The sequence below is a fragment of the Pseudopodoces humilis genome, chromosome 2, assembly GCF_049639895.1.
Source record: "Pseudopodoces humilis isolate 2021_Gansu_Grassland_sample_001 chromosome 2, ASM4963989v1, whole genome shotgun sequence".
NCBI classification, from domain to species: domain Eukaryota; kingdom Metazoa; phylum Chordata; class Aves; order Passeriformes; family Paridae; genus Pseudopodoces; species Pseudopodoces humilis.
The window spans coordinates 18,893,497-18,920,145 of NC_142201.1; the positions used below are offsets into that span (position 1 = coordinate 18,893,497).

Sequence of the window (26,649 nt, forward strand, 5' to 3'; positions counted from 1 at the left end):
GACCTTAAAGGTCATCTAGTCGTACCTCCTGCAGTAAGTGGGGACTTCTTCCACTAGGTGAGGTTGCTCAGAGTCCCATCCAGCCTGGCCTTGAATGTTTTCAGGGATTAGGCATCTACCACCTATCTCGGCAACCTGTTCCAGTGTATCACCACCTTCACTGTAAAATAGCTTTTTGACACCTACTCTAAATCTACTCTCTTTCGTTCTACAAACCATTACCCCTTTTCCTGTTGCAACAGACCCTACTAAAATGTCTGTCCCCATCTTTCTTTTAATCCCCCTTTCATTACTAAAAGGCTATGCTGAGATTTCACCAGAGTCTTCTTTCTCTGAGCTGAACAACCTCAATGCTGTCAGCCTGTCTTTGTAGGAGAGATGCTTCAGCCCTCTGATGATTTCTGTGGCCCTCTTCTAGACCTGCTCTAACAGGTCCATGTCCTTCCTGTGCTGAGGACCCCAAAACTGTATGCAGCACTCCAGGTGGGCTCTCACCAGAGTGGAGTAGAGGGGCAGAATCCCCTCCCTCACCCTTCTGGCCACGCTGCTTTGGATGCAGTGTGGGATGTGTTTGGTTTTCTGGACTGCAAAGGCACATTGCTGGCTCATGCCCAGCCTCTCATCCACGAGCAGCCCCAATTCCTTCTCGGCAGGGCTGCTCTGAATCCACTCATTTCCAGCCTGTATGGATGCTGGGAGCTGTCCAGGTGCAGGACCTCATGAGGTTTCCATGGAACCAGTCCTCAGGCTTGTCCAGGTCCCTCTGGGTGCGACCCACCCCTCAGGTGTGCCGTGCGCAGCACTCAGTTTGCTGTTGTCAGCCGATGTCCTGAGGCTGTACTCAGTGCCACTGCCTGTGTCACTGCTGGAGACATCACACAGGGGTGGTGCCAGGATGGACCCCTGAGGAGCACCACTTGTCACGTCTCCATCTGGGCACTGAGACATGCTCAGAAACTTTGAGCTTTGAAGACTGAGTCTTGCTTTTGTGTTCTGCTTTCTCGTGTTCTGCTTTTTTGTGTTCTGCTGGGACTTCCATGAAAGGCCAACTATTTGGGGAATCCCAGGTTTGAATCACACACAAGAACTATTTTTATTTTCACAGCATGTATATACATGAGTAAATACAAAATGTGAAATTACTTTTATTTTTAGGTATATTGAGACTGAAAAGTGTAATTGTAAGCATAGAAACTAAATGAGAATATAAATTTTTGTTAAACATATAAAAATAAAAGGTATTTCAAAAAGTCAGGAACTCTAAGCTACTGTTTCATCTCTACTGCTGGCCTCCTCATTTCATGTATCTCTTGGCTCAGTCTGAATGAGAAATAAATTGGCTATTTAGTTATGCTCTCCAGTTTGGAAGTACCAGTGAGATAAACAAGAGGCTAATAATTTCACATCTTCATTCTTGCTTTGAATGACCAGGTCATGAAATTTTCTGTATTTTAAGGTATACATCATGAAGGAATAGCCAGCACAATTGAATTTTAAAATGTTGTAATACACCTGTGAAGGAAGGAAGTGAAAGTAGTAGCTAGAGTTAAGGTACATTTAGTATTTAACCTTCCATCCTATTTCAAAGCTTGGCACCAGTTTTGACAACAGAAATAAATAATATTTTGAAGTGGGTATTTATAGTAGTAACTCCATCAATCCATCATGCTACATCTGTGCTGCTACTTGGGTAGGGAAATAAGAATCTACCATATTCTGAAATTATAACAGATTGGTTTAGGCCCTTTGCAGAGACACTATGAAGTCCACCTCATGTTCCTATCATTTTTAAATGTGTGGAATGAAAATTTAGGACAAGAGTTTACAGGCAGCCATCCAGTTAATCGTCACAGTCAAAGGTCATGTGTAAACTGGACATTTCAAGTTTTATCCATGTGACACTGGCTTGGGCACTTTGGGCATGCAAGAATGCAAGTACAATAAAATTCCATCACAGCTATTAAGTTAAAACCAGACTCAAGTTAAAAACAGACTGTTAAACATTTTCAGTTTAGAAAACGCAAACCCACAATAGTGATATGTAGAACTAGTACCGTGTGAGAGAGATAGAGGAGCTCTGTAGGTCTGGAGAGATCCAGAAAAATGAAAGATGTACTCTACAACTCTCTTCTGTTTCAGAGAATACCATATGAAAATATTCATGAGTAGAGGCAAGTGGAACTATTTATATATTAGAAAATTTAGAAAACTGTGTATAGAGTCAAGACTTTTTTGTGGTTCTTTGGCTGCTTTTCAAAACTTGCTAGAGAATTACATTGGAGTATGCATATGCCTGCTGGGCATTTGCTTCCTGCAGGCATTTGAATAATTACATTTACTGGCATAGGTACAGTGAAAAGTAAAGATTCATTGTTCTTGGTTAACAAGTGTTTGTGCCAAACATGCTTGTATGGAGGTTAACCAGAGTACAGATGCCTCTGCCTTACCTTTGCAGCCATAGATGTGCTGTTACTGGTTGCTTCTTCATAGTGCTTCAGTCCTCCCATTCTCAGAAGGTCCCTTTGTCACAGCTAGTGCAGTTTTCCTCTTCCAGGGCTCATCTGACTATTCCCACATTGTGTAGGAATGCATAGAATGTGATACCTCATATGTAATCCCTCTCCTTCACTGTATTGTAGCCATTACCATTAATGAAGAACATTACTAGCATCTCCTAGTAAAATATCCTGTGGTCACAGAGAAGGGATCACCTCCCACAGGAATTTCTTTAACCAGCACATAATTTAAACTATGCTATAATTGCACTGAAGTAGGTGATTAGAATGAATTCAAGTTGATCAAGAGGTACTAGTTTTGCATATCTGATGAAATGTTTCACGTCTGTTTCTTGTCTTGCTTTTCTGCCTTTTATCTTTCAAGTTCTGTAATCATCTCCTCTTTTGCTCCCATGTCACTCCCCATTTGCCACCAGAAGCTAGACCAAGAATCATTTATCTTGTCTTGGTTAATGTGTTAAGTTGCAAGAGGATGTAATTTCCAGGCAAAACGTTACACAGTCTCTTTACCAATGTAATTACTCTGTGGAAGATTTTTAATTTGCTGACATTCTGAATGTCACAACAGTACCATTCTGGTGATGCTTGTTCGCTGTTCATGTTTACAATATAGTGTGTTTTTTCTCATTTCAGAGAAGTCAATCTTCTCTTTGAAATAGGAGAAAAAAATGGTGATGAAACTCACTTCGGGTGTGCTTACTTTTTGGTGTCATTACGATTCTGTGTCTGTCCTTGCACAAAAGTAGTGAAAAAAAGGAACCTTTTCCAGAAAGTCTTCATGAGCAAATGCTAACTCAAGTTAGATGGCTTCTGCAGAGTAAAACTGGGATCAAAGCAGCAGAGGAGCTCATTTTCTTCTGTTCATTGGCTCCAGGTATCTCTTGAGCTGAGAGGTTGTTGAATGAAGTTTGATTGGATCAGTTTCCTAAATACCTCATTTATAATTACTCTCTTCACAGTCCTGTCTCACTTCACTGACCCTGTGTTTGGAAGCAGTGGTGGGAACTACTAGGGCATTATGAGTTGAGCAAATGGGGAATTAGGGAAATTAAACTCTTAGAGCATCTGCCTGGGTTTTAAAGGTATGATGGGAACCTGTTGGTGAAGGGGATTGAATAGGATTTGGGACTCAGGGGTCATATTTGGGTCTTCTCTTTATTCAAGAAGAGAGAATGACTGCTTGTGTTGTTGCCAGTTCCTGACGGGATATTGTCTTCTGAGCTTTGTTTGCAGTGGGGCTGGAGGATTTGTGGAGAGAGAGAGTAAATGAGCAGAGCACTTGTGCTATGTGATTCATTGGCGATTCTGCTGGTGCTGGGTTGACAGCTGGGGTAGCTTGAATGTCTCTTCAAACCTTGATGATTCTGTGATGTTTTGGGAGAGAGAAAGTAATTCTTTACTGCCAAATCTGGTTCTCAGGTTATTCATTTAGTTGTAATGAATATGATGTAAGGGTAGGTTTAGAAGCCTAAACTCAATCCCAGTCATTTAAGGAAAGTCATTTTTAAGGGAAACTGATGCTGCTTGATGATGCTTGCTGGTGTATGTTTTTGTATGGGAGCTTTGTGACATGTGACACTGTGTACATTGGTCTCCTGTACAACTTGTTTAGTAAGGTAAGTTTGGAGAAGCAGGGCTGGAAAAGTTTGTGATTACAGACTGAGAGCTGAGACAACCCTGTCTCTGAAATGGAAGAAAACATGGCTGGGCTTTGTGAATTTTTACTAATCATTTGTGTACTTTGTCCCCAATACATTCCAGTTAAGCTCTGAATAGAAATGGGAATTAAGAGTTACACAATTCTTTGCTTGTTTATTTTGGCAGGGCACATTTATTTCAATCTGTTTTTTTGCTTACATTACTTGCCATTGTATTTCATTATTCATTTCTCCTAACACTAAGAGTGACTATGATTTTTTATCTGGGCTCGCAGTTTTGTGAGGGCTCCGAAGTGCTCATTGTTTTTAATCACTGACCATGTTATATATACTTTATAGCTGTTTTGGCAGTGGAAAACATCTAAGTAAATTGTATCATACACATTGTGGAGTTACAGACTTACAGAGTGGGTGCTTTTGAACTGGCGTCAGTGTATCCTCTAAATTAAGAGGCTTATTACCAACCCTCTTAATGCCAACCTCTGCCGATTCTTCTCATATAAATACTGTCTTTGACATGGCCTCATGAGTCCATGGATTTCCTTTGAATGTAGTAGAGTTCATGAAGATTATATTTTAAGACAAGAAAGGCTGAGATAAATTATCTTCCTTTATGCTACATTAGTAAATCTTGGATATACTGTATCAGACAGACTGGTCAGAGATAAAAACTGTTTAACTTTCTGACTTTCAGACTGAAATTTCCCACCTGTGCCCTCCATTTCAGATATTTCATGGAAAAATGTGTTTTTCCAAGGATTCTTTTTTCATCCTAAGAAAACAAAACCAAATATCTCTCCATCTGGGAAAAAAAAAACAAAAAAGGAAATAAAATTGAATTAATGTTTTAAGCTAAGAGAAGTCCCAGCTGCTGCAGGGTAGAGGTTGTGAGACACAGCCTTGAACTATGCTACACAGACATTTATCAAAGTGAAGGTGACAGGAATTTTTCCAGGCAGAAAGAAAAGAAAAATCTTATCAATTTTTTTCCTCCCACTAAGGAAATTTGCATAATTTTTTTGTTTGGATTTTTTATTTCAAATTCATTTTTTTTGCCACTGTTGGGAAAGGAACAAAATGGATATACATCAAGTTTACCAGAATATAATTTTTCCAACATTGCAACAGGGGAAATAATTTATTATCTTCAAAACTTAAGAAAGTTTTTAGAGGGATGTTCCTTTTTCAAATTTTTGCTGTGAGGCAGTTTTTTAATAAAAGACTATGCCGTGCTCAGCAAATTGATTTCCGAGATTTTCTTGTATGATGTGGCAAGTTTTACCATCTCTGTTTACATCAGGAAAGCTTTATTCAACTTGGCTATCCTGTCATTTAGAGGCAAGCTAATAAGTTTAAAAGCAAAAAGTTTTACTCATTACAAAACTCACTGCAAACAAAAAAAGCTTGTCTTTTTACTAAAGAGTATTTTGTAAATAACTAGGAGCTTTGAGAAGCAGTGTGCATTTTCCTTGTGCTGTCTGAACACAGGACAGAGGTAGAAAGCACTGTAGGCTTCATGGGGAAATCAATGGCACTGATAATGTAAATATGACAAAATTAGTTTATACCTTAGCACATTTAAAATACCTGTTGTGCAGGTGTATTTTGTGGGGAGAGAGGAAAGGAATGAGGACAGGGATGGACATTGAAGGAATACTTAGCTGTGGGGCTCATTGGGTGGAGTGCTGACAGACAGGAGTCTTTCAGTCCTTTTCACAGTGAAGGAGAGATTGTGCTTAAATTCCTAAGATAAATAAGGAAATGTTACAATCCGTGTTTCCTCATACAAATATGAAAAGTTAGACAAGATGGAATCATGACCGGGTTTTTCATTGCTAGGGCAGTAACTTATTGAGATACTGTCTGTTGTATATTTAGGGTACTGCTTTTGAAAAGTCAGATCCAGAGACTGCTGCAACATATATTTGATGCTATAAATACAACATATATTTGATATCATGTCCCATGGAATTTAAAAATTACTTCTGAGACAAAAAGAAATCCTATCTAACGTTCCTATCCCAATGTTCTTTAAGTGTACACTTGAAATGGGTATTGACTTGAAGTTCATATAAATATATTTGGTATTTTGTCTATTTTAGTGTCAGCATGAAAATCTCAGCTTTCATTTTAAAACATTGATCGTGACGATTGGCCATATTCAAAAGTTGAGACATGTGGTAGAGAAAATCAGTGTTGGGAAGCAAAATACACAGACAGAGGCTCTAAAACAGCTTTGCACGATTAGGTTTATTTGGGGTTTTTTTCTTACATCTTTGAGAGAACACTAGTGAAACAGAGATATTCTTGGTTGTGTTCTGCCAAATGTCTTTAACACTTCATGTAGTACTTCCCTTTTGATTCTGAATACCCATCTAGGTTGTCCTGTATTTGGCAATAATCAATGTATATGTCTGGTGAATCTGTAGTGATTTAAGAATTTGTGCTTTACTGTAGTTCAAAGCCAAAGAATAAATACCAGTAAATATATGCCAAGGAAAAAGCTTTTGGTCCTTTATTAAGAATACTGATGTTGCAGCCTACTAGTTTCCATGTTTTGCTTGCCTTTGGCAGAGCTTTACCAACGTGGAACACCAGTATAACATCTGTTCTTCCAGTATACTTGAAAAATTTCAGTTGAAAACCAGACATATTTCTGTTATCTTGCGTGTGTTGCTTCTTTCAGAAGTGCAGTAGGGAAGTATTCCTGATGATTTTTTTCTTGTCTTTGGTAGAAAAATTTTCTCTAGTTTTTCCACAGGCATGATTTAAGTGGAATTGTGGTTGGTGCCAGAAGTGTAATGTCTCCAGATAGTGATTAGGAAAGATAAAGTGACTCCAGATAGATTTATTTTATCAGAGCTGTGGTACTATATATATCTTTGTATTAGGCTTTTACACTGAAAAGGCTGCCGTGAGATTTAATGGAGACTTAATCTCCTGCTGAAGGTTTTTAAGAATAGATTAGACAGATGTCCATGTGACTCTATTTCGGTGCAGGAAGTCAACCCAAGTGTTCTCTGAAGAGCTCTTTGTGTCTTTTTTCTGTGTGGTTTACATTTTCAACACCTGTTTCTGTTATGATTGATGATACAAAGGACAGGTAATTGCTACAAAGAGACATTATTAGAAGTAAGATCCGTTGGTCATTTTTCAGAGGGATTACAGCTCAGTTATTTGAGCCACCAAACAAACTGTCCAGTGAGAGACCTGCTGCACGATTTCACTTCCAGGCATCGAGAGCTCCTCTCATTTTATTTCTTCATCACGACTCTTGAGTGGGATTAATTTGAACTAGTTTAATTAGTCCCAGATGGAGTAAGTTATGAAAACTGTTTTATTTTCTTGTGTGGCTTCTTCTTTAAGGTGAGAGACCCTTATACAAAGGAATCATAACAACAAGGCGATGCTCAGTGGAGACCTGGGTGCCCTGAACCATCTCTGTGACCACTGACTGGTCTCCTAAATTCCAGATGGTTAGATGAATTTCCTCTTCCTTTGAAGAGCTCAACTCATGCTCATGCTGAGAGCAAGGTGGGGGAAAGGTCTGACTGAGATGTAAAGAAATTTGGTTGGTTCTTCACCTGCCAATGCAGGTGAATACAAGTGAGTTTATTGACAACAATGAATCCAAGGCCAGCCACCTGCTGGTAATTGTATCTCTTCTGCCCTGACCCATCCTGTAGTGTATGGATTGAAGGTAACTCTCCTTATCAAATCAAGAGTCATTTTGACTAGAAATAGCATCAAACTACTCTCTTCCCTCCATGTTACAAAATTATAAAACAGCTTTGCACAAATAGGTATATTTGGGTTTTTTCCCTGAATCTTTGAGAGAACACTAATGTAAACCTAGTTATACTCTAGTTACTCTCTCTTTGAGAGAACACTAGTGTAACTCCCCTCCACATTATAAAATTACTTTTTATTTAAGTAGTTGAAGCCAGGAGAAAGTCAATTTCTTCCCTGCCCCCCCACCCCGCTCCACTTCCCCAGTCAACTGAAAACAGTTTTAGAGCTCTTATTTGTCTTTTTCTATCTCAAACTATGGCCTCAAGGCTCCTGTTTGATTTTCATTTGGTGTTTTGAATTAAGTACAGCTAAAATACTTTCATTGACTATAGTTGTTTTCATTTATTAGTGTAGATAATTTTTGACCTTTTTTTTCTTTTTTAATGTTTTAGTGTTGACAGTTTTTCTGAATTAAGAAAACACTCCAAGAAGGGGGTGTTGTTCAGTCTTTCTCAAAGCTTTCAAACGCCTGCCCATCATCACAATTTCTGAGTGTCTTCCACTTAGAAGGGCAGCAGCAAGGTTCCTGATGGATCACAGTCTATTTAAGTCAGGAACTTTCCTATCTTGGGAGATTAGGGAAACTCCTGTCACACTGTGGATACTGCTATAATGAGAAAAAGTAGTGTCTATATTTTGTCTTGCACCTGCTACTTGACATTACTGTTTCATGAATCCTGTCATCGGTGTCAATGTAGCAATGTAGCTGAAGCAAGCAGAGCTGTGTATGAGTTGAAAATCTGGGTGTGCACAGGGAAGTCAGATCTGGCATTGTGCATCTGTTTTCCCTTTCTAGGAATTCGCCTGTTTTTTGCTGCTCTCCACTAAGAGCCACATACAAGAGCATTTGACCTTTTCTTCATAATCCTCTAAAGACTGCCAGGTAGCTTTGCATGGGTTTTTTGACTGACTTCCATCATCCCTTCCATGTATGGGAGCAGCAGCCATTTTCCTTATTCTGGCATAGAGAAGTACTTGAGCAGCTGTAATAGTGTCAAAATGAGTTTTTTCCTTAGGTCCAGCTAAAGATTTAACAAATCAACTCCCAGACAATTATAATTTAGTGTTTGGTTTCTAAAATTCAAAGAATATCCCATTTCTCAGAGCTTGCGTAATGCAGCCACCTTAAATGTATTATTAGTTAAAAAATATTTAAATGGCAAAAAAACTATGTATGTTTTTATTACGGTGATGGCAAAATAACTGAAGAGGGTTTTTTTCCTGGATTCTGTAACACAGTTATTTCTAGTTAATAGTCCAAATGCAAAAAGATTTAAGAATACCTTAAATAGAAATTTTAAAAAAATCAAATAAAAAAAAATAAAAAGGAAAGATAAGAAACTTTATTCTTGGTTTTGTTGTGGTGGTTTGAAAAATTCTGCAACTATTGAAAATTCTGTTAGTTTAAGGATATTTATACACAGCTTGCACAAACAAGGCAGGCATCCACTTTGTACTTGCTGAAGTGTTTCTTTTGGTGCAGCTGTGCTGTGTTCATCTGTGAGACCTGCAGCTTCTGCACAGCAGGAGTGCAGAGGCCTGGGCAGGCCTGGGAAGCTGCTCCTTCCCAGCTCTTCTCCTTGCATGGGTGGGCTCTGAAATCCTCCTCCCTCTGGCTGTGGCTTCAGGACCCCTGACCTCACTCCAGAGCTCAGATCTCATATTCCCCATCAATATAGGTTTGGTTCTGACCCTTAGAATACATTGCAACTACATTTGCTCACCAGCTAATGCCTGTTTAAACAATAAAGATTGTCTGTTTATGACAGACAATCATATGAAGAACGTATTTGAAAATACAAAAGTAGTTATTTTTTTTACAGCATATATACTTGGAGACTAATTAAGTCCTTAAATGCACCAGGGAACATGTAGGCAAATGAAGTGGAAATGTCATGGTTCTTATGATTCCTCTAGCCACAGGAGTTGAGTAGCATTTGCTGTCTGAATTAGAGCAGTGACCAAAGTTGTTGTTTTGTTGGTTGTGGTGGTGGTCTTGGGTTTTTGTTCATTTGTTTGGTTTGTTTGTTTGTGGGATTTTTTTTGTGAAGGAGAGTTAATACCTATCTCACTGCAGTTATAGTCTATATTTTCCAACAGCATTTTTGTTCAGCAAGTCGGGTCATGGCTCTTTCTGATAGAAACCGACCTTGCAAATGGGTGTCAATAGAAATAGCACATTTTTCTAGATTTGGGTCTAGTTTGGAACTACACTTTTCAGATTTGTTTTCCTAAAAGAAAGGGTGGTCTACTGGTAATATGCTCAGCTAATATAAATTGATATATCACCTTTGCCTTCAGAATAGCTGTACAGTATCAACAGATGCACGTAAAAATATCTTATTACCTGGCAAGCAAGTTACTACGTAAGTTGTTTGGGTTTTTTTAAAATTTGTCAGAACCACAGGAGGTTATTGTGAGCTGTTATTTGATTAATAAAACAGTAGTTCCTGTAGGGATGCAGCTTTATTTGAAGTAGGTGATATTTCCATCAGCTTTGCCTTCTAGACAAGTTTCTGTGAAACTTCTCAATACTTCCTAGATAAATAATTTAATTCATCTACCAGTATGACAAAATTCGTACTTTTCAATAATAAAGAAATTGTGTATAGTGAAGCTTTTAAACTTCCAGCAGCTGAATCACTTAAACCTGTGCAGCTGGACTTTGTAATTTGTCTGTGTTTCATTTTAACAATTAGCAGTGCCTTAGCCCAGAGGGACTGAAGCCTAGGTCTGAAGAAGATTAACCACAGGTTACCTAAGAATCTGCTGGGATGTGGAAGAGGTGAATTAAAAGCACACTTTTGTCTGATGGTTGTGGGTTTTCTCAGGTGGTTGTATTGTACGCACTGTGTTGCTGAGAACGTTGTTTCCTGCTCAGTCAACTTTCCCCACAGCTCTCCTGGTTTCTGACCATTGCCCTGAGAAGGGTTTGTGTCAGGTGGTGCCCCTGCCTGGAGTGCTGCAGTGCTCCAGCAGTGTGCACAGCCCAGTGGGAGGGAAGTCCCTTCTCCTGAAAAACTGGCTTTGACTTCAGCTCTGCCCTTTTCACGCCGTTTCTTCTGCCATAAACACATTCTTCAGGAACTTCTCGGAGAGGGGAATGCTGAAGCTTGTTTGCTGCATCAGAGGAAGCAGCATGTAAGAGGAAAGCCTCTTGCCTTCGTAGTGTGTGTGGTGCCTTTGGCGCGCAGCCTGAACCTGGTGCTGTGGCTGGAGTGAGCATCTATGAGCCGGGAAGCCTGGAAGGTCATGTCTGCAGCTGTGGGACATTCTTGAATGATTATGGCTTTTCTTCCATCAGCTGCCAGCTGACAAGCACAAGGAAATGCTGATTTAAGTCAAAGTGAAACAAAGCATGGAACATAGGCCATAAGGAAAAATGGGACAGTAGTCCAATTCTGAAGGCTTCTGAATAAATACAGTAATCTACATCACTGATGGAGGTCTTGTGTGTGTGTGGCTGAGGCAAAGGGTGAGAGTGATTAGAAATACCTGAAGCCTCAGCCTTGTCATGTTGCTTTATGTACCAAAATCCTGTTTCTCTGGTTGAATTTTTTAATCTTCCATCTGTGTTGCAGCTGGCAGTGCTTTGGAAGTTACTGCATGGGGACAGGGCATTTCAACAAGTTTTTAAAAATAAATATTTCAAGATGGACATTTATAGTCACAGAAATGGCTAAGTAAAACCAGCACCCCAGAGCAGCCCCAAGTGCATATTCAGAAGTAAATTTGCCTTGTATAGTGACTCAAATAAGCAGCTGCAACCATAAACACTGTGCAACTGTCAGTGAATGAAGTGCAGTCTTGCCTTTATTGTGCTCTGTCAACAGAATTTAGCAATTTCTGATTGACACTCTCAATTACTTGCAGTATTGCACAGGCCAGAGAGCCTGCAGCTTGACATTTAGCACACAGACTGGCTGTGGGAGGCTGGCACTCGGGAAATTAGTTGCTCTGGAATGAGTGAAGTGAACCAAGGAGTGCTCAAAAGAGGTCTAACTGTGCTTTGTGGTGCCATTGGTAGTAATTTTCAAGACAGAATTGATTGCAGTCTTAGAAGATATATTCTAATTTTGTTTTCTTTAAGTGCAGTTAGATCAAATTACTAGTGGTTATTAAGAAAAATGGCTATGAATAGAATTAGAATTACTATGAAGAAGTAGTTTAGAAATCTCACGATATTAACCTTTTTATCCATTTCTGTTTTGATAATTGAGCTATGGGTCTGGTAATAATCACTGAGATAGGTCCTCTTTTCATACTACATAAAAATAGCCCTTAATTGTGGAACTTGACAAACATTCTTCCCCAAATGGACAAGAAATTCATTTCTCTTAAGCAAAGGAACTTGCCAATAAATGGGAAGTTCTCTTTGTTCTACAGCCCTGTCAGCAGCACATCATCTCTTATGTCAAAAGCCTACTGAGATAAATTAGTTTAGAGGATTTATATGAATCTATGAATCATGTTTTTGAGAAATAAAAAGTGTCCTTGCATGTAAGTAACATAAAAGAAATATAATTCTTATAGATAATCCAACCCCCCCCCCCTCCATGTATAAGGAAAGTGCTGAAGAATCATATTTTTGTTACAGGTTCACTTCAAGCATATTTGAGAGGGTATTCTTTTCATTATCTGAAGCCTAATACTGTAATGGTGTCCCAGAAATTATGTACAAAGCTTTGCTGCTGTACTTTTTTAATGCATAATGTATTAATTATTAAAAGCATATTAGATTAGGGTTTCACAGGATATTGACTATTAAGTGACATAATCTGAAACTGCTGGCCAGGACTTCCTGAGTATTAACTTTGTGTGCCACAAACTGTATAATTCTGAGCTGATTCCCTATACTTAATTTGTGATGCTTTAGCTTACACTGAGAAACACTTCTACCTACCAAACAGACTTGTTCATTTCCATAAATATAAATTGTATGAAGAAGTACTGGAAGTAAATAGTAACAGGATTCAGCCTGCACTCCCCCTCTTTCAGTCATAGAAGGTGTTGGTGGATGGTCTTGTGCAAAGCAATAGAACAATAATTTAAAGAACTTACAAAGTACTCTTTTTTTCTTCTTAAGTTTTAACTGTTAAGGCTGAAGTTTATATATCCTCAGAGTGAAAATGACTTATTATTACCTAGCTTGTAGAACCATGGTCTCACTTAGAGAGAAATCTAAGCCCTCAGATGGTCTGTAGAAAATCTGGGATTTGATAGTATAAATGCTAAAAAATAGTGTTAATGATGGCACTACAGGAGAATTTCAACTTTAACCCGAAGTATTTAAGTTTTGATAATCTCAGAAGTCAAGATTGTTCAATTCTTGGGAAAAGTCAGTAGATCAGTACAAATAATCTTGTATTCTGTGGGCTGTGTGGTTCACTGACAGAGTCCTAAAGAGATGACCTAATTTTTCAAATAGAAAAGTCTTTATGGCATTAACTGAACCTGGAAGTGCTCACCACTTTGGAAAAACAGGTCACATAGCAATTTAATGTGCACTCAGGAGTTTGATTCTAGATGCTTGGTCTTTTAAATATTCATTGTGCTAGTCTTAATACATAGATGCCTAGGGAGTGATGTATGCATTGCAGTGAAAAATGCAGCAAACATATAAATTAGTAAGTACTGAACAGATCAAGTCAATTTCTGAAAAACAAACTGATCTGCACTGCTGCCTGCACAGGTGTCCTTCAGGAAAAGCAGAATGGATTAGCAAAGGAAAAAAAAATGAAGCTTCCTTCACTGTGACAGTTGCCATTTGAGTGCTTCTCTGCTCGTGCTAATGTTCTTGAGTGGAATCTGTTGAAGGAGCAGTTTGTCAATCTACAGAAAGAAGACATAAATTGACAATTATATACACAAAAGGCTAGATAATAGCTGAACAGCTTTTATTGCTATGTGGTTTAAACTTTTCCAAAGTGGAAATTAAAAAGTAGTAATCCATCCATACCTAATAGCACTTTGGACTGATACAATACTGTTTTGCATAAGTATTTGCTAATTAGTTAAAAAAACATGCAGTAGGTATTAAGCGTGGGTAATAATGCTTTGCCTGTTTCTCAAGAACGTGTTGGATATTAATTATATTCTCAAAACCACACTGCAGCTAATAAGTACTAAGCATTATTATTGTGAATTGGTTTCATTTAGTATGTAAAACTGCTGGAACTTCATAAGTCCTTAAACACTTTATGAATATTTCATCAATGTTCATGCCTGATGTGCCCTCCATTAACAGTCATTTGAAAACATATTTATATGTACAGTGTATAGACTGCAATTTATCATTTCTATTGCTGGGGAGGAGAACTTGAACTGACCTCAGACCTCTTGGCAGATCTTCTGAGCTTTAGCTTTTTACTGAGATTCTTCTGAGCCCTATTTTCATATGCAACTATTTTTCTCTTGCCATGGTGTAAACCGTAAATGCAAATGATCATAGCAAAGCCCTACATTTTAGATAAAATTTTGATTCTTTCTCTCATTTTTTTATGTCTCAGTAGACTTCACTGGGATGTCAGAGTATCAGTAAATGGGTTTTTGGAGAATAAGGCTCTGTGATTCCAAAGAAATATTAGTCATCAATCAAAAAGAGTCTGTGAAGCAGTAATTTGAATTTATACCATCGAAAATAATTTGAAAATTATTTTATAGTTATAAAGCCAGAACACAATGGTAGCAGGGATCCTTTTAAAAACAAGCTGTTCCATCAGGTGTATGTAAGCAGGCTACCAACTATTCATATTGCCAAGAGGTGAAAGAATTTCTCTTAAAAACTTAATCTAAGCAACAGGAAATTTCAGAAGGTGTGAAAAGTCTGGGCTTTTCATCAATCAGAATATGACTTTGAGTTATAGCTTTGTCATGCAGCTAAGAAAAAAGGAAAATCTAATCATAGACCATATCAGGCAACGAATTACCAGTATTGTATTGCTGAACTCTCATCCAGAATACCTTACCCATCTAGTCAGCCTTATTCAGAGAGATGAATTCTCACCACAGCAGGGGTGGGAAAAGGGGATTTAACATAACCATGGCAATTTTACCTCGAGACAGGAACCGAATATCTGAGTTGTGAGTGCCAGGAGCCCTTCCATCCAGGAGGGCTGCTGGTGTCCTGCGGTTTATCAGGAAGAGCTTTGCCAGCAGATCAAGGGAGGTGATCCCGCCCATCTTCTCACCCTTAGTGAGGCCACATCCAGAGTTCTCTGTCCAGCTGTGGGCTCCTCAGTACAAGAGAGACGGTTAGCTACTGGTGAGGGTCCAGCAAATGCCTACAAAGATGATGAGGGGTCTGGAGCATCTCAGCTGTGAGAAGAGATTAAGGGACCTGGGCATGTTTAGACTTGAGAAGACTGAGAGGAGATCTCATCAGTCCATATAAATATCCCATAAGATGGGTGCCAAGAGGATGGGGATGGCCCCAGACTCTTTGCAGTGGTGCCCAGCAACAGGACAAGGAGCAACGGCCATAAACTAAAACACAAGAATTTTCACCTCAGCAGGACAAAGAACTTCTTTACACTGAGGAAGTCAAAGCACTGGAACTGGCTCCTCAGGGAGGTTGTAGAGTCTCCCTCTCTGGAGACATTCCAAACCCACCTGGACAAATTCCTGTGTTGCCTGCTCCAGATCACCCTGAACTGTGGGGGTGGTTGGACTAGATGATCTAGGAAGGGACTAGAGGTCCCCTCCAACCCTAACCATTCTGTGGTATCCTGGGAATATAATGTCCTGGAAATAAAATCCTGGAAACTGCAGAGTGCAAGTGTGCAAGTGGAGTTGGTCCAACCACCATTACACAAAGTAAAAAGAAATGTTACTTTTAAATCAAAAGGATATTAATTTGCTATAAGAAAGCCAGAACTTGTTGAGCAGTCTATCAAGTAATGTTCTGGACTTGGTTTTCAGTGGGATTTGAGGGAAAAGTTTGGAGAAATAGCTTGTGTTCTCTCATGACCCCTAATTGCAAAGATGAGAGTTCATTAACAAAGATGGATTTCGCTCCTTCATGGTATGTTCCCTGGTATAAAAGACCACTTAAGACACTGGCTTACAAAGCTAGAAAAATGTGTTGAGGCAGATTACTTGGTGATTCTCTTGCCCTAAAAGGGAAATGGATATGGTGTGCTTATTTTTGAGTTTTTGCCATGTTAGAAAATCAGTAAGGGTAAAGGTACATGTTCATTAAACTTTATCTAGAGCAGTGACTATGTTAGCATATCAGTCCCTGTGGTAGACCCTTTATATTGCTTTGGAACTTGAAAAATTCCAAAGGTACAAGTTAAAGCAGGCCCCTGACTTAATCCCTGGTATTTGTTGAAACCTAATAAATAAAATTCTGTTTTGTTGACTTTTCATTATAAAAGATGCTGCTGAAGGAAATAATGATACCCAGCCTTTTGAAATAAATGTTTCAAGAACCAGCCTGCCTCTGATATTGCTTAAAACCTTTGGTCCTTAATACCTTAGTGAAAACTTGGACAATATATTGGTCGTCAGAACAAAAATTTCTCTGAGGTTCTAATCCATCTGAACCAATCTGGACATGCTGTACCCAACTGCCAGCTCCCAAAATGAATTCAGATCAGATGGGTCATGTGAAGGTGGTCAGCTATCACCCAGCTGATATGGCTGGTATGCAGAGCTTTATCCTGGATGTTAGTAATCCTCCCTTTCCACATACTACCTTTAGTTCCACACCTGAATCACAGTCTTGTGACCATGGATGAGGGCTATCCAGCACCTTCTAAAGCACTAAAAAGCACCTTTTAGGTTTATGGTGCTTTGGTATCAAGAGCATCCAGCAAAAAAAAACCCCTCCATTATTAATTCTTCCACACATGTGTAAATGTGCCCAGAAGCATGCAGGGGGTACAGCCTCAGCGTTTGGCTGAGCAAAGCCGCACTCCTTTGGACTGGAGGACTTTTCCTTTGTGAAATGTGCCTCACACCCTTCCTGGTCCCCAGTGCTGTGACCATCTCACTCCATGCTTGTGCATCTCACTTCTTACAGCTTGTGCAGCAGTTTGTTCAGGGTTATTTCACTCACTTCCTTTTCTTGTTTTTATTTTTTGCCTCTTGCAGATGGACAAAAGAGGAAGAAGTCATTAAGAAAGAAACTGGACTCTTTAGGAAAGGAGAAGAACAGAGACAAAGGTAAAATGAGTACATATTTAGTGATCAAGTCTTAGTTTTGCATATGAGATTTCTTCAGTCTGATACATACTTTTTAAAGTACAATGTTGTTGAGCTGATATACTGTCTAGGTATTTATTTGCTAGCTGAAAAATATGTTTTATCTTATCTGCTTAACTGTAGTATAGCTAAGATCTCTTCAACTGAAAGATTTTGGTTTGTTGTTTTTCCCCTGAGGAAAAAAAGGAAGACTTAAAGGACTGCATCTTTTCTCTGGTGTTCTTTCTCCTCATCTTCACCATTGAGTGCAGAATGTGGTTTGTACAACATGATCCAGTTCTTTACCTGCATTTGTACTCTCAATTTACAAAGCACATAAACCCAGCACTGCCCAAACAAGTCAGTTGGCATGCTTTTCGGTCTTTAACCTTAGGAAAATAGCCATTGTTTAAAATATATAAATGCTTCAGTGCTACTGATCAGTTGGATTTTAATAAACTCCATGTGACATGGATTTACAGATATGGTTGTACTCTTTTGTTTGGACACTAATCAGCTTTATGGGCTGGATCCTAATCCAAGACCTGAAGTTGACCTGTAATTCGGAGCCATTTGAATTAAGTCTAAATACTGTGACACTGGAAAGTATCTGTGAAATTGCGTGTAGGTAATTGTGCATGTATTTTTGTGTTCATGTCTGGAAAAATGGTTGTAAAATTTGGTATTGATACCCCAGTTTCACAAACAGGCACACAAATGCAGGAATTTGTGACAGAAGTGACCTGATTACTTCACTTTTAGTCTAGTTCAGCAGAAGAATGGAACTTTGAAATTCCACTGAAAAAATTAACATCCCCATTTCCAAGTTAGATAGCTGTCAAGAAGAAAATATTTTTATTTTAATTTAAATTTGTTTGATAACTTAAAATATGTGATTATTATTTTCTTGATTTAAAATTGGTTATGGAAAATATTTGTATTAATCTTTTAAAAACTGAATTTGCCCTGACACACTGGTTTGATATATCCAGTGCTTCCTGTATTATTACATTGCAAGTACCAAACTTTTCATTTGTTACAGGAATTACTTGATATTTGTCTTGAGGCCACATGCAGGAGGAATCATTAAGGAAGAGATTTAATGATTTTACAGCCACGTTTGGAGGAAAACCTTTTTTGCACTGTCCTATTAGTGCATTATATTTGATTACATTGTAATTAATCAGTCATTAAATTGCTATATTTTCTTCTGTAGTTATTCATGCAGATAAGAGTGCAAAGCAACTCTTAGTTCTGTGCAAAACCTGCCCTGCTTTTCAGTGTGTTTGCCAGATATTGATCTTCATAGGGCCTGTGAGATGCTCTTCTGCATCAGAAAAGGTCAACCACATCCTGCTTTTTAAAATTTTTGGTGTACTGAGAGCTTTCATTTTTCCTCCCTTAGGGGTACCGTGACTTCAGTAGTCTCTGTTGGAAGTTGCTCTTTAGAAGTTCTTTTGAGAGTTAAAATACATTTTGGCTTTTTTTTCCTCAGATTTTTTCATTACTCATTATTCATTGTAGCAGATTTTAACAATGATAAATTGCTTTGATAATTCACCAAAGCCAGAATTTCACTGTGTCACACAAACTTGGTAGATCTTCACAGCTGCACTCTCAGAACTCCACCAATGCTCTTTGGTGCAGTGCCTTGAGAAGTGAGAGTGTCCTTTTGGTGATGGATGCAAATCCTTGACCCAGAGCTGGTCTTTATTCCGCTAAATTCTCTATTGCCAATGATATTTCAAACAATATTTTTTCTTATATTGCCTTGCATTCTTTTGTATTACTCAGCTGCACTGGTTGAGCACTTCAAGATAATACTATTTTCTGCTACTACACTTCTGTCTACCTTGTGTGATAGCATTTATACTCCATTCAGTCAGTAGGTTTGGGGATGTACTTGATTTTTATTCTGAGTGTACTTTAACCCTTTAGGGCTCACTAGTTGCCACAGTGAAGGGCAGCACTTTGTACTTATTCATCATACTTACTCATTGTTGTTTAAATTTATCTACTTCCTGGTTTTCAGCTTTCCTCATCTATCTATCTGGTTAACTATACCAAGCATTTTTAGAAATCAGTATGCTGATTCTCCTAATTTTAATTCCTTTTTTCTTACTATTATTGGAAATTCAGATGTTTCAAACATATACCCACCTGCTTTTTACCCTTTTTCTCCCATCACTCACTGTCCTATTCTGAGTTACAGATATGTTTTACATGCACTCCCTACTTATAAAATATCATAGGAGCACCCTCTCAGAGGAAAATACCCCAGCACTTCTCAAACTGTAGAATCTGTATTTCTCTCCTTCCTTTAGGGAAAACTTGGGCTGGTGAGTAAGGGTCCAGGAAATTGGAAGGAGTAACATTCTGAACAGGTTGTGTTAGCGGAGGGAAAAGAAGGCATATCTGCTCTTAGTAATTGCCAACAGCAAATGTTAGGCAAAAATAGCCCAAATAGCAGCATATGGCATCTTACTTGTCAGGTTTTCTGGCCATGGTTGGTTCTGGTGTACTTTTTTCTCTGCCCTTCTGAGTTATTAAAGATCATTTTCCACTCAGGTACTTCCTGAGCAGACTCTTAATGCATTACAGCAGAGGGAATGAACAATCAGGACTGCTGGTTTGTGTCGTGGGGGCCATCAGCCTGGCACAGTGGTTGAAAGGTGGCTGTTTTGCTGTGGGAAGCAGTGACACCAGCATCTCCTCCAGCCTCAGGAGTTAGGGGGGACAGTATTGCCCAGCTTTCAGCTGATGGTCTCCATAAGGATGAGCCTGCTGTGCTCACTTCAGAATTGAGCCCCACCACCTTCCCTGAACAGTGGCCTCCACGTCACCTGAAGTCAGAGTTAACCTCCCTCGACATGCCTTTCACAGCAAGCTTGTTCTCTAAAGGAAGTGTTTTCCATTTCTGGGCAGCCAGTCCAAGACAAACAGTCCTCACTGTGAGCATGGATGTGCTACACAAAAGGCTGGGAGCACACACCCACCCAGGCAGGCCCCTAGTCCTCATGCCTGAAAGGAATGCCTTCCTTCTGTTTATTTTGGGGGGTTTGTGGTGGGTTTTTTTCAGTAACTAGTCCAGCTGTGCTGTTAGAAGAAAATTAGCAAGACCAGGCCACAGGACATCGGAGGGGAAGCAGGGAAGCTGATTACCAGACACTTCATATGGAGGAGATGCAGCTGCCTTGATACAGACTTAATTTCCATCCCTTCAGCATCACTTTTGTAAACACAGTTGCAGTTGGGAGAGTAATTAATTCCAAACATTTTGTGTTTCCTCTATCCCAGCCTGGGAGCCCCCAGATGCCCAGACAAGTAACAGCTGAGGGGACCATGTTGTTGGTCCTGCCCAGAGTATGTGCCACCTGAAATCCTCCTTTTGTTAAAACAGACTCCTGGAGGTTAATCCTGACAATCATGCAGCACTGTGTGATCATGTGTGGGTTGCAATCAAGGATAGCAGGGATGTGCCTGGCACAGGAGGGCACAGAGGAGGAAGGAAAGGGCCACCATGGGATGCACAATGGGGGCCTCACTACAGCTCTTGCCTGACAAACCCTCTCCTTTAGCACCGATGTGCACTGAACTGCCCCATGGTGCAGGTTTCTAGGGTTACTCTCTCTGAAGAGCTGCCACCTCTGTCAAATTTGTGCCCCAGACTATTCTCCCCCACCCACCTCACCAGGGATCTATACTTAAAGGCATAACCAAAAGGAATGATACTTTTTCTGGGACGGTTTGGACATTTAATAACTTGTATTTTGAGATTCAGTCCAATCTATGGAGTTTTTGCTGTCAAAACTTTACATTTTATCTAGATGGATCAGTCAACCTGTCTGTTGAGTGAGAGTTTCAGCAACCTGTCAGACTTCTGAAGGCCAATACAGACACTACTGTAGAATTTAATGTACTTAAAATGACTTTGTCCTTTTTTTATACCTGTCGACATCTCGTTAAAAGGGGAGAAATCGTAAAAGTGATTTTTCAATTGCTATTACATCTCTGATATAGCAAAACTTGCTGGATGTAAACAGACTAAACAGGAGAACAGCACTCCACCCAGACATTTAAGCAGTATTTTCAGCTTCCATCATTCAAGTGTTTTTGCTTTACCCAGCCTCCTTGTTATTAATGGCCATCATGACCCTCGATCCTACTGTCTACAAGTGTCTCCAAACATTGGCTTTGGCTGCAGACAAACAGTTCTCTGGCTGAAGGAGCAGTAAATGTCTGTGCTGCTTGGATGCTGTGCATACTGGCAGCTGGATATTGTTTCCTTACAAATTCAGTACTAATTTTTACAGCAGCAGAAGCAGAGTCTCTTGCCATCCCTTGCCAGTGATATGGGTGTCAGCGTAAGCAGGCCTACTTCTAAAGTACACACAGGCATTCCTGAGAGAGATGCCTCCCAGAAATTACTTGTCCTAGAAGATTTTATCAGTAAACCAAGTTTGTTTTGCTTTAGTTCCAGAAAACCCTACAGGTTAACAAAGTGACCTGCTCAGAAATAATAATCACTTGTTATGTGATTGCTTGAGTAACTGAGAATCATCCCTTTTGCTGACGTTTCTGCGTGGAATGTAAATACGTAGCAGGTTCATCTGTGAGACCTTAGCAGAGCTGCTGTGTATGCAGGACTTCTGAGAGAGGCCTTCCTGGTAACTCTGTGGCATATGCAAATGCAGCAGATGATCGATTTCTCTTTAGTTCAAAATTCTTGGAAATGTCTTTTCTGTTTACTTCCTATTCATGCTCATTAAATTAAGGTGTATTAATTAATATTTGCATTTGTTCTCAGTAATTCAGCCTATCGTGGTGTCTGTGTGCCTTGGCACAGCCTAAGGAGGGAGCTGAAAAAATGAAGTTTCTTTTTTTTATTGTAGTTTATCAGAAATTAGGTTTCATTAAAAGCCTTTCCACTGCCCTACCATGCCTCTATAAAAAATTTTGAATATGTTTCTCATGTTCTCTAGGCATAAAAAAGGGTATTTTAAATCAATATTGTGTCGTATTTTATACTAAAGTCAAATAAAGTATTAAATAATCTCTTTAATTTTTTTGTAAAAAAACCCCACACCTGCTCCCAGAAAAAATCATAAGTAATTGGGAGAGCCTTATATCACTCCTTGAAGGTCAGTGAGCTCTGAGTAGCTGGAGAAGGCATTTTCAGCCACAGAAGTGATGCTGAGAACATTGTCTTATCTCAGATCTCCTGGAGTCACTGCGGGTTTTGAAGAACCTTGAGATGGAAGAAGTTTTGCAGTTCCCATTATGGACGGAGGTTTCTGTTTTCCTTGTTTTCTGCTTCCATCACTGTCTCTACAGATCTGAAATAATTGACTTCAGTTCGCAAACAGAGTTACCCTGTCTGGCTAGCTGGGGAGATTGACTTAAAGACCCCATTTAAATATCCCTTTAAAAGCATATTATTCTCTGATCTCTATTCCTGTCATTTAAATAGGTGTGGTACAAGCACCTTAGTAAATCTGGGTCATAGGATTTTAGCAACCCAAAACCAGCATTTATGATGTACTTCAGAAAAAAACTCCGAATCTAAGGATACTAACCATAGTTACTTTTCACTTTATTAGTATTGAAAGACTCATTAGAATCTACAATATAGACCTCACTGGTTCCTAACAGACTGTTATGTTCTGTGGGATGGAAAGCAGTTTTCACCAGCTGAAATTTCAGAGAAGTCTTTTAAACTGTATTTGAACAGGGTGACATGAGGTCAAGTAAGCTATAGCCATGTGGCTCAACATCCTGAATGTTATCATTTGATTAGCAAAAAGGAGGATTTGGGATCATGGAAACTCTTATTTGATCTGGCTAGGAATATTTCTGTGACATGCTGCTTTTTATTAGAAAACGATGATTTACCACCAAAGAAAGATTTCTTAGGAACATATCATTTTCAGTCAAAATTTTGTTAAGAAATTTGCCTCAGCTGCAAGATTGACTTTGTGGTAAGAGAAATTATGCACTTCTCCAAAGCAGTAAATTGTCTCTTTTGTCAGTAAACACTGAAAACTGGAGTGTATTAAAAGTGGTGCTGCCTAAGGATGAGTCTGTTTCCAAGCTGATTGCCCAGTCTGCCAGGTTGTTTCACATTTTTACATGATGCTTTTTGCAAAATGTCTTTTTAAGCTGCCTAGTCTCCTCATTGAATAAGTGATCAATTTTTTGTTGAGTTTACAGAAAATAACTAACTTAGTAACTTTGGCACTCTGTATGGATACAACAGACCAAGGTCTGAGCCACTGCTTTAAGGTACATTTCTTCCTTAATGAATGTTCATTAATGCTGAGGTTTCAGTAAATCCTCTCAGATGGAGGGGATTCCCAACCTACAGCTGTAAAAAGACACTTGTCCTTTTACCTTCCTTGTGAGACAAGAACCTCAAACCTACACATCTTGTGACTTGAATCAGTGCCCTTTCTCTCCCATCTATGGGTTGCTAATTACTTCACCTGAGTGCAGCTTTTCTTTTTTAATGAATATGGAATGTCAGAAGGTCTAACATTCACTCTGATTACCTGTCCAACAAGGAAGTTGTTAGGATTGAACACTCCTGAAGAATGGGTAGAACATGCTCCAGGCCACCACAGCCCCTGGTGCAAGCTCACACAAATTTTGGTGGGAACTTGAGGCTGTAGGCAGTCTGCAGAGGGGGCAGCTGATTCTCTTAATTTCAACAAATGAGCAAAATGTTACTGGGTTTGCCAACTCTTTAATGTAATTACCACTGCCAGCCAGCACCACTACCATCTGTATTTAGTCTGAAATTCAACCACTTGGTTTTGATCCAGTTCCACATCTCTGCCAGATACTGAGAAATCAAGGAAGCGGTTCATGCCTCTGAGAATGCCTACATCAGAGCAGCCTGGAGCAGAGGCTCATTGTCCTTTCTCTGGCCCACACTGAGCAAGAGCAATTAAAAACCTGGAATCCCACACTGTGAGTTTCCAAGGAAGGGCAACGCCTACGTCAAAATGCCAAAACTTCACATGCTGAAGTAAGAGAGAGGGTCATTTTAATTATTTAATTTAAATAATTTTAACTGCTGATCTTGCCCCAGTTGATGTAGGATCAATAGCACCAGCATGCTGTTGGGCTCATATGAGCTGAATACTGCTGTCCTCTCCCAGTCTGAAGCAGCTCTGAGCCAAACTAGAGAAATATACTGTGTTGGCTTTTCTCAGGAAATGTTGTAGAAAGACAAATAAAATGGAGTGCTGGTGGTACAAGAAAGCACCCAGTTAGACAGCCAGAAGGGGACACATGCATATGTGCATTTCAAATTTGTCATCTTAAATTTTCATTAGGATGATAATTCAGAACAGTCAAAAAATTTTAACATTAATACTGTCATCATTTTGTAGACACACTCTGCTGAGTACAGGAGGGAAAGGTCTAACTGAATTCCTGCAACTGGCAATCCCCACACTGCTTGGTTATCTGTGTGATGATGTTCTTTCTTGTCCTAAATTAAATGCAGATGGGTTTAGGTGTCATTATACTCATAGGTCACCTCCAGAGTTGCACGATATATGAGGCTCTGCTTCCTGATTTAGTTTTGTCTGGCCACCAAAGTAATTCATGTCTTACCATTTCATGCTTCTAAAGAGCAGGAATGTTTCTACCAAATCAGAACAATGGGCTTCTGTTTCTTTAGTGTGACAGACTAGTTGTATCCTCACTGAAGATTCTTAAAATATCCTCTTTTTTCAATTTCTTACTTTAATGCAAATCCAGATACAATTTGGAAGTGTCATCAAAGACCTAGGCAGATGTAAAATCCGAGGAGGAATTTTGGCCTTTAATTATTTGCACAATTGTGGCAAAAAAGTATAGTATATAAGAATTTTTCTATGTATTTCTTTTTTATATATATATATATATATAATTCCTTTTTTGATGCTTAAAAGAAATTTGGTTTTCATCTCTGGTGCTTTATTTATTCCTGATACGAGCAGATCTGAAGCTGGAACCTAGTAGAAGTTGCACTCATTTTCACCAGGGTGAATAGCATCAATAGCTATTTTTTTTTCGTTTCTTTTGAGCACAAACCAGTTTTAGCTGGAATTCTGTCTCAGTGGTTTTACTTCTGCTAATCTCAGATAGATCTGATTTGAAAATCATTGATGAGAATTTCACTGTTGCTGGCTGATCCACTGTAAAACATTTTTCTATTTTGTAAAATATTTAAGCATTTTACTTTAAGACGTGAGATGTGTGCTGGTTTTGTACATTACTGTTATATTGATGTGAGATAGGATTATGGTCTTTTTCTTAATTGAGACAAATATATTCTCCTGTATTTCCATGTGTCCATGCTTTTTTACTTTTACAAAGGAACTTTATACTGATATACCACTATTAAACAGGTTTAATCTTACCAGTATTTAAAACAGTATAGTTCTTTTGTAAATTTAAAACTATATCCTTGGAGGCTTAGTCTGAGTGATGAATGGACTTCAAAGCTCTCTGTACAGGTAGATTCATACTCTCCTGAACTGTAGTGACACCCATGCACATGCCAGGACCCCTTGACTCTGGTGCCCTACAGCATTTATGAGAAAGGAGCCTGGTGAAGGGATCTGAAACACGAGAGAGCGCTTTGGCACAGTCCAACAAGGCTCCCCAGTCTCAAGATGGTTACCAGAGCTTCTGATGCCCCTCTGCACCACCTTTATGTAACCAGAAGTACCCAACTTCAGTTAGGTTTGGTGGAAAATAACACCTTAATTAGATCTGATCTCAAGTGATTTTCCAAGATTCTGTGCAGTGTGTCTTGCAATATGTGACTAGAAATACGATTCTGATACCATGGGCTACAATTACCTGGCACTGTTGTTATTGAGTCCAGGACTTCATTGGAATTACTAAATATTTAAAGGGACTGCAGATTGTTTTTCTTAACAACATAAGAGTTAATTCTTTTTGTACTAAATAAATATCAGATGTTTGGTAACTATTAGGGGTTTGTTGTTGTTGCAGAATTTATTCCCCAGGCTTTTGGAATGCCTCTGTCTCAAGTGATTGCTAATGACCGGGCCTACAAGCTCAAGCAAGACTCTCAGAGAGAAGAGCAAAAAGATGTTTCAGATTTTGTGGCCTTTCTCTTGCCATTTGGAGCTAAAAGACAGAACAAAGAACTTTCAAGCAGTAACTCATCTCTCAGCTCAACCTCAGAGACACCGAATGAATCCACTTCTCCTAACACACCTGAGCCAGCACCACGAGCAAGGAGGCGTGTAAGTAGACACATGTCTGTGTGATTGTAGGTCATGAGGGTCTAGCTGGACCAGGAAAAACCTGTTGTGTGTGTGGACTGTGGAATACTTTTTTGTTTGAATAGTGGGTTTTTTTTCAGGTGAAAGTCAGCCTCATCATCATCAGGAAACTCCTACCTATAGTGGGAATCTTCTTTTGCTGATGCTGGTGGGAAGAGATATAGACTCTGCAAGTCTGTAACAAATGAC

General features: G+C 39.2%; 1 protein-coding gene across 5 annotated transcripts in view; it reads left to right on the forward strand.

Moving 5' to 3' along the window:
- Positions 1–26,649, forward strand: part of ARHGAP6 (Rho GTPase activating protein 6) — a 311,446-nt gene that overhangs the window by 254,379 nt on the left and 30,418 nt on the right. For all 5 annotated transcript variants that reach the window (XM_014256203.2, XM_014256239.2, XM_088051977.1 and 2 more), the window contains exons 3-4: positions 17,063–17,134; positions 26,165–26,421. In XM_014256203.2, coding sequence (XP_014111678.2) covers positions 17,063–17,134; positions 26,165–26,421 — 329 coding nt within the window. The remainder of the gene's footprint in view (positions 1–17,062; positions 17,135–26,164; positions 26,422–26,649) is intronic.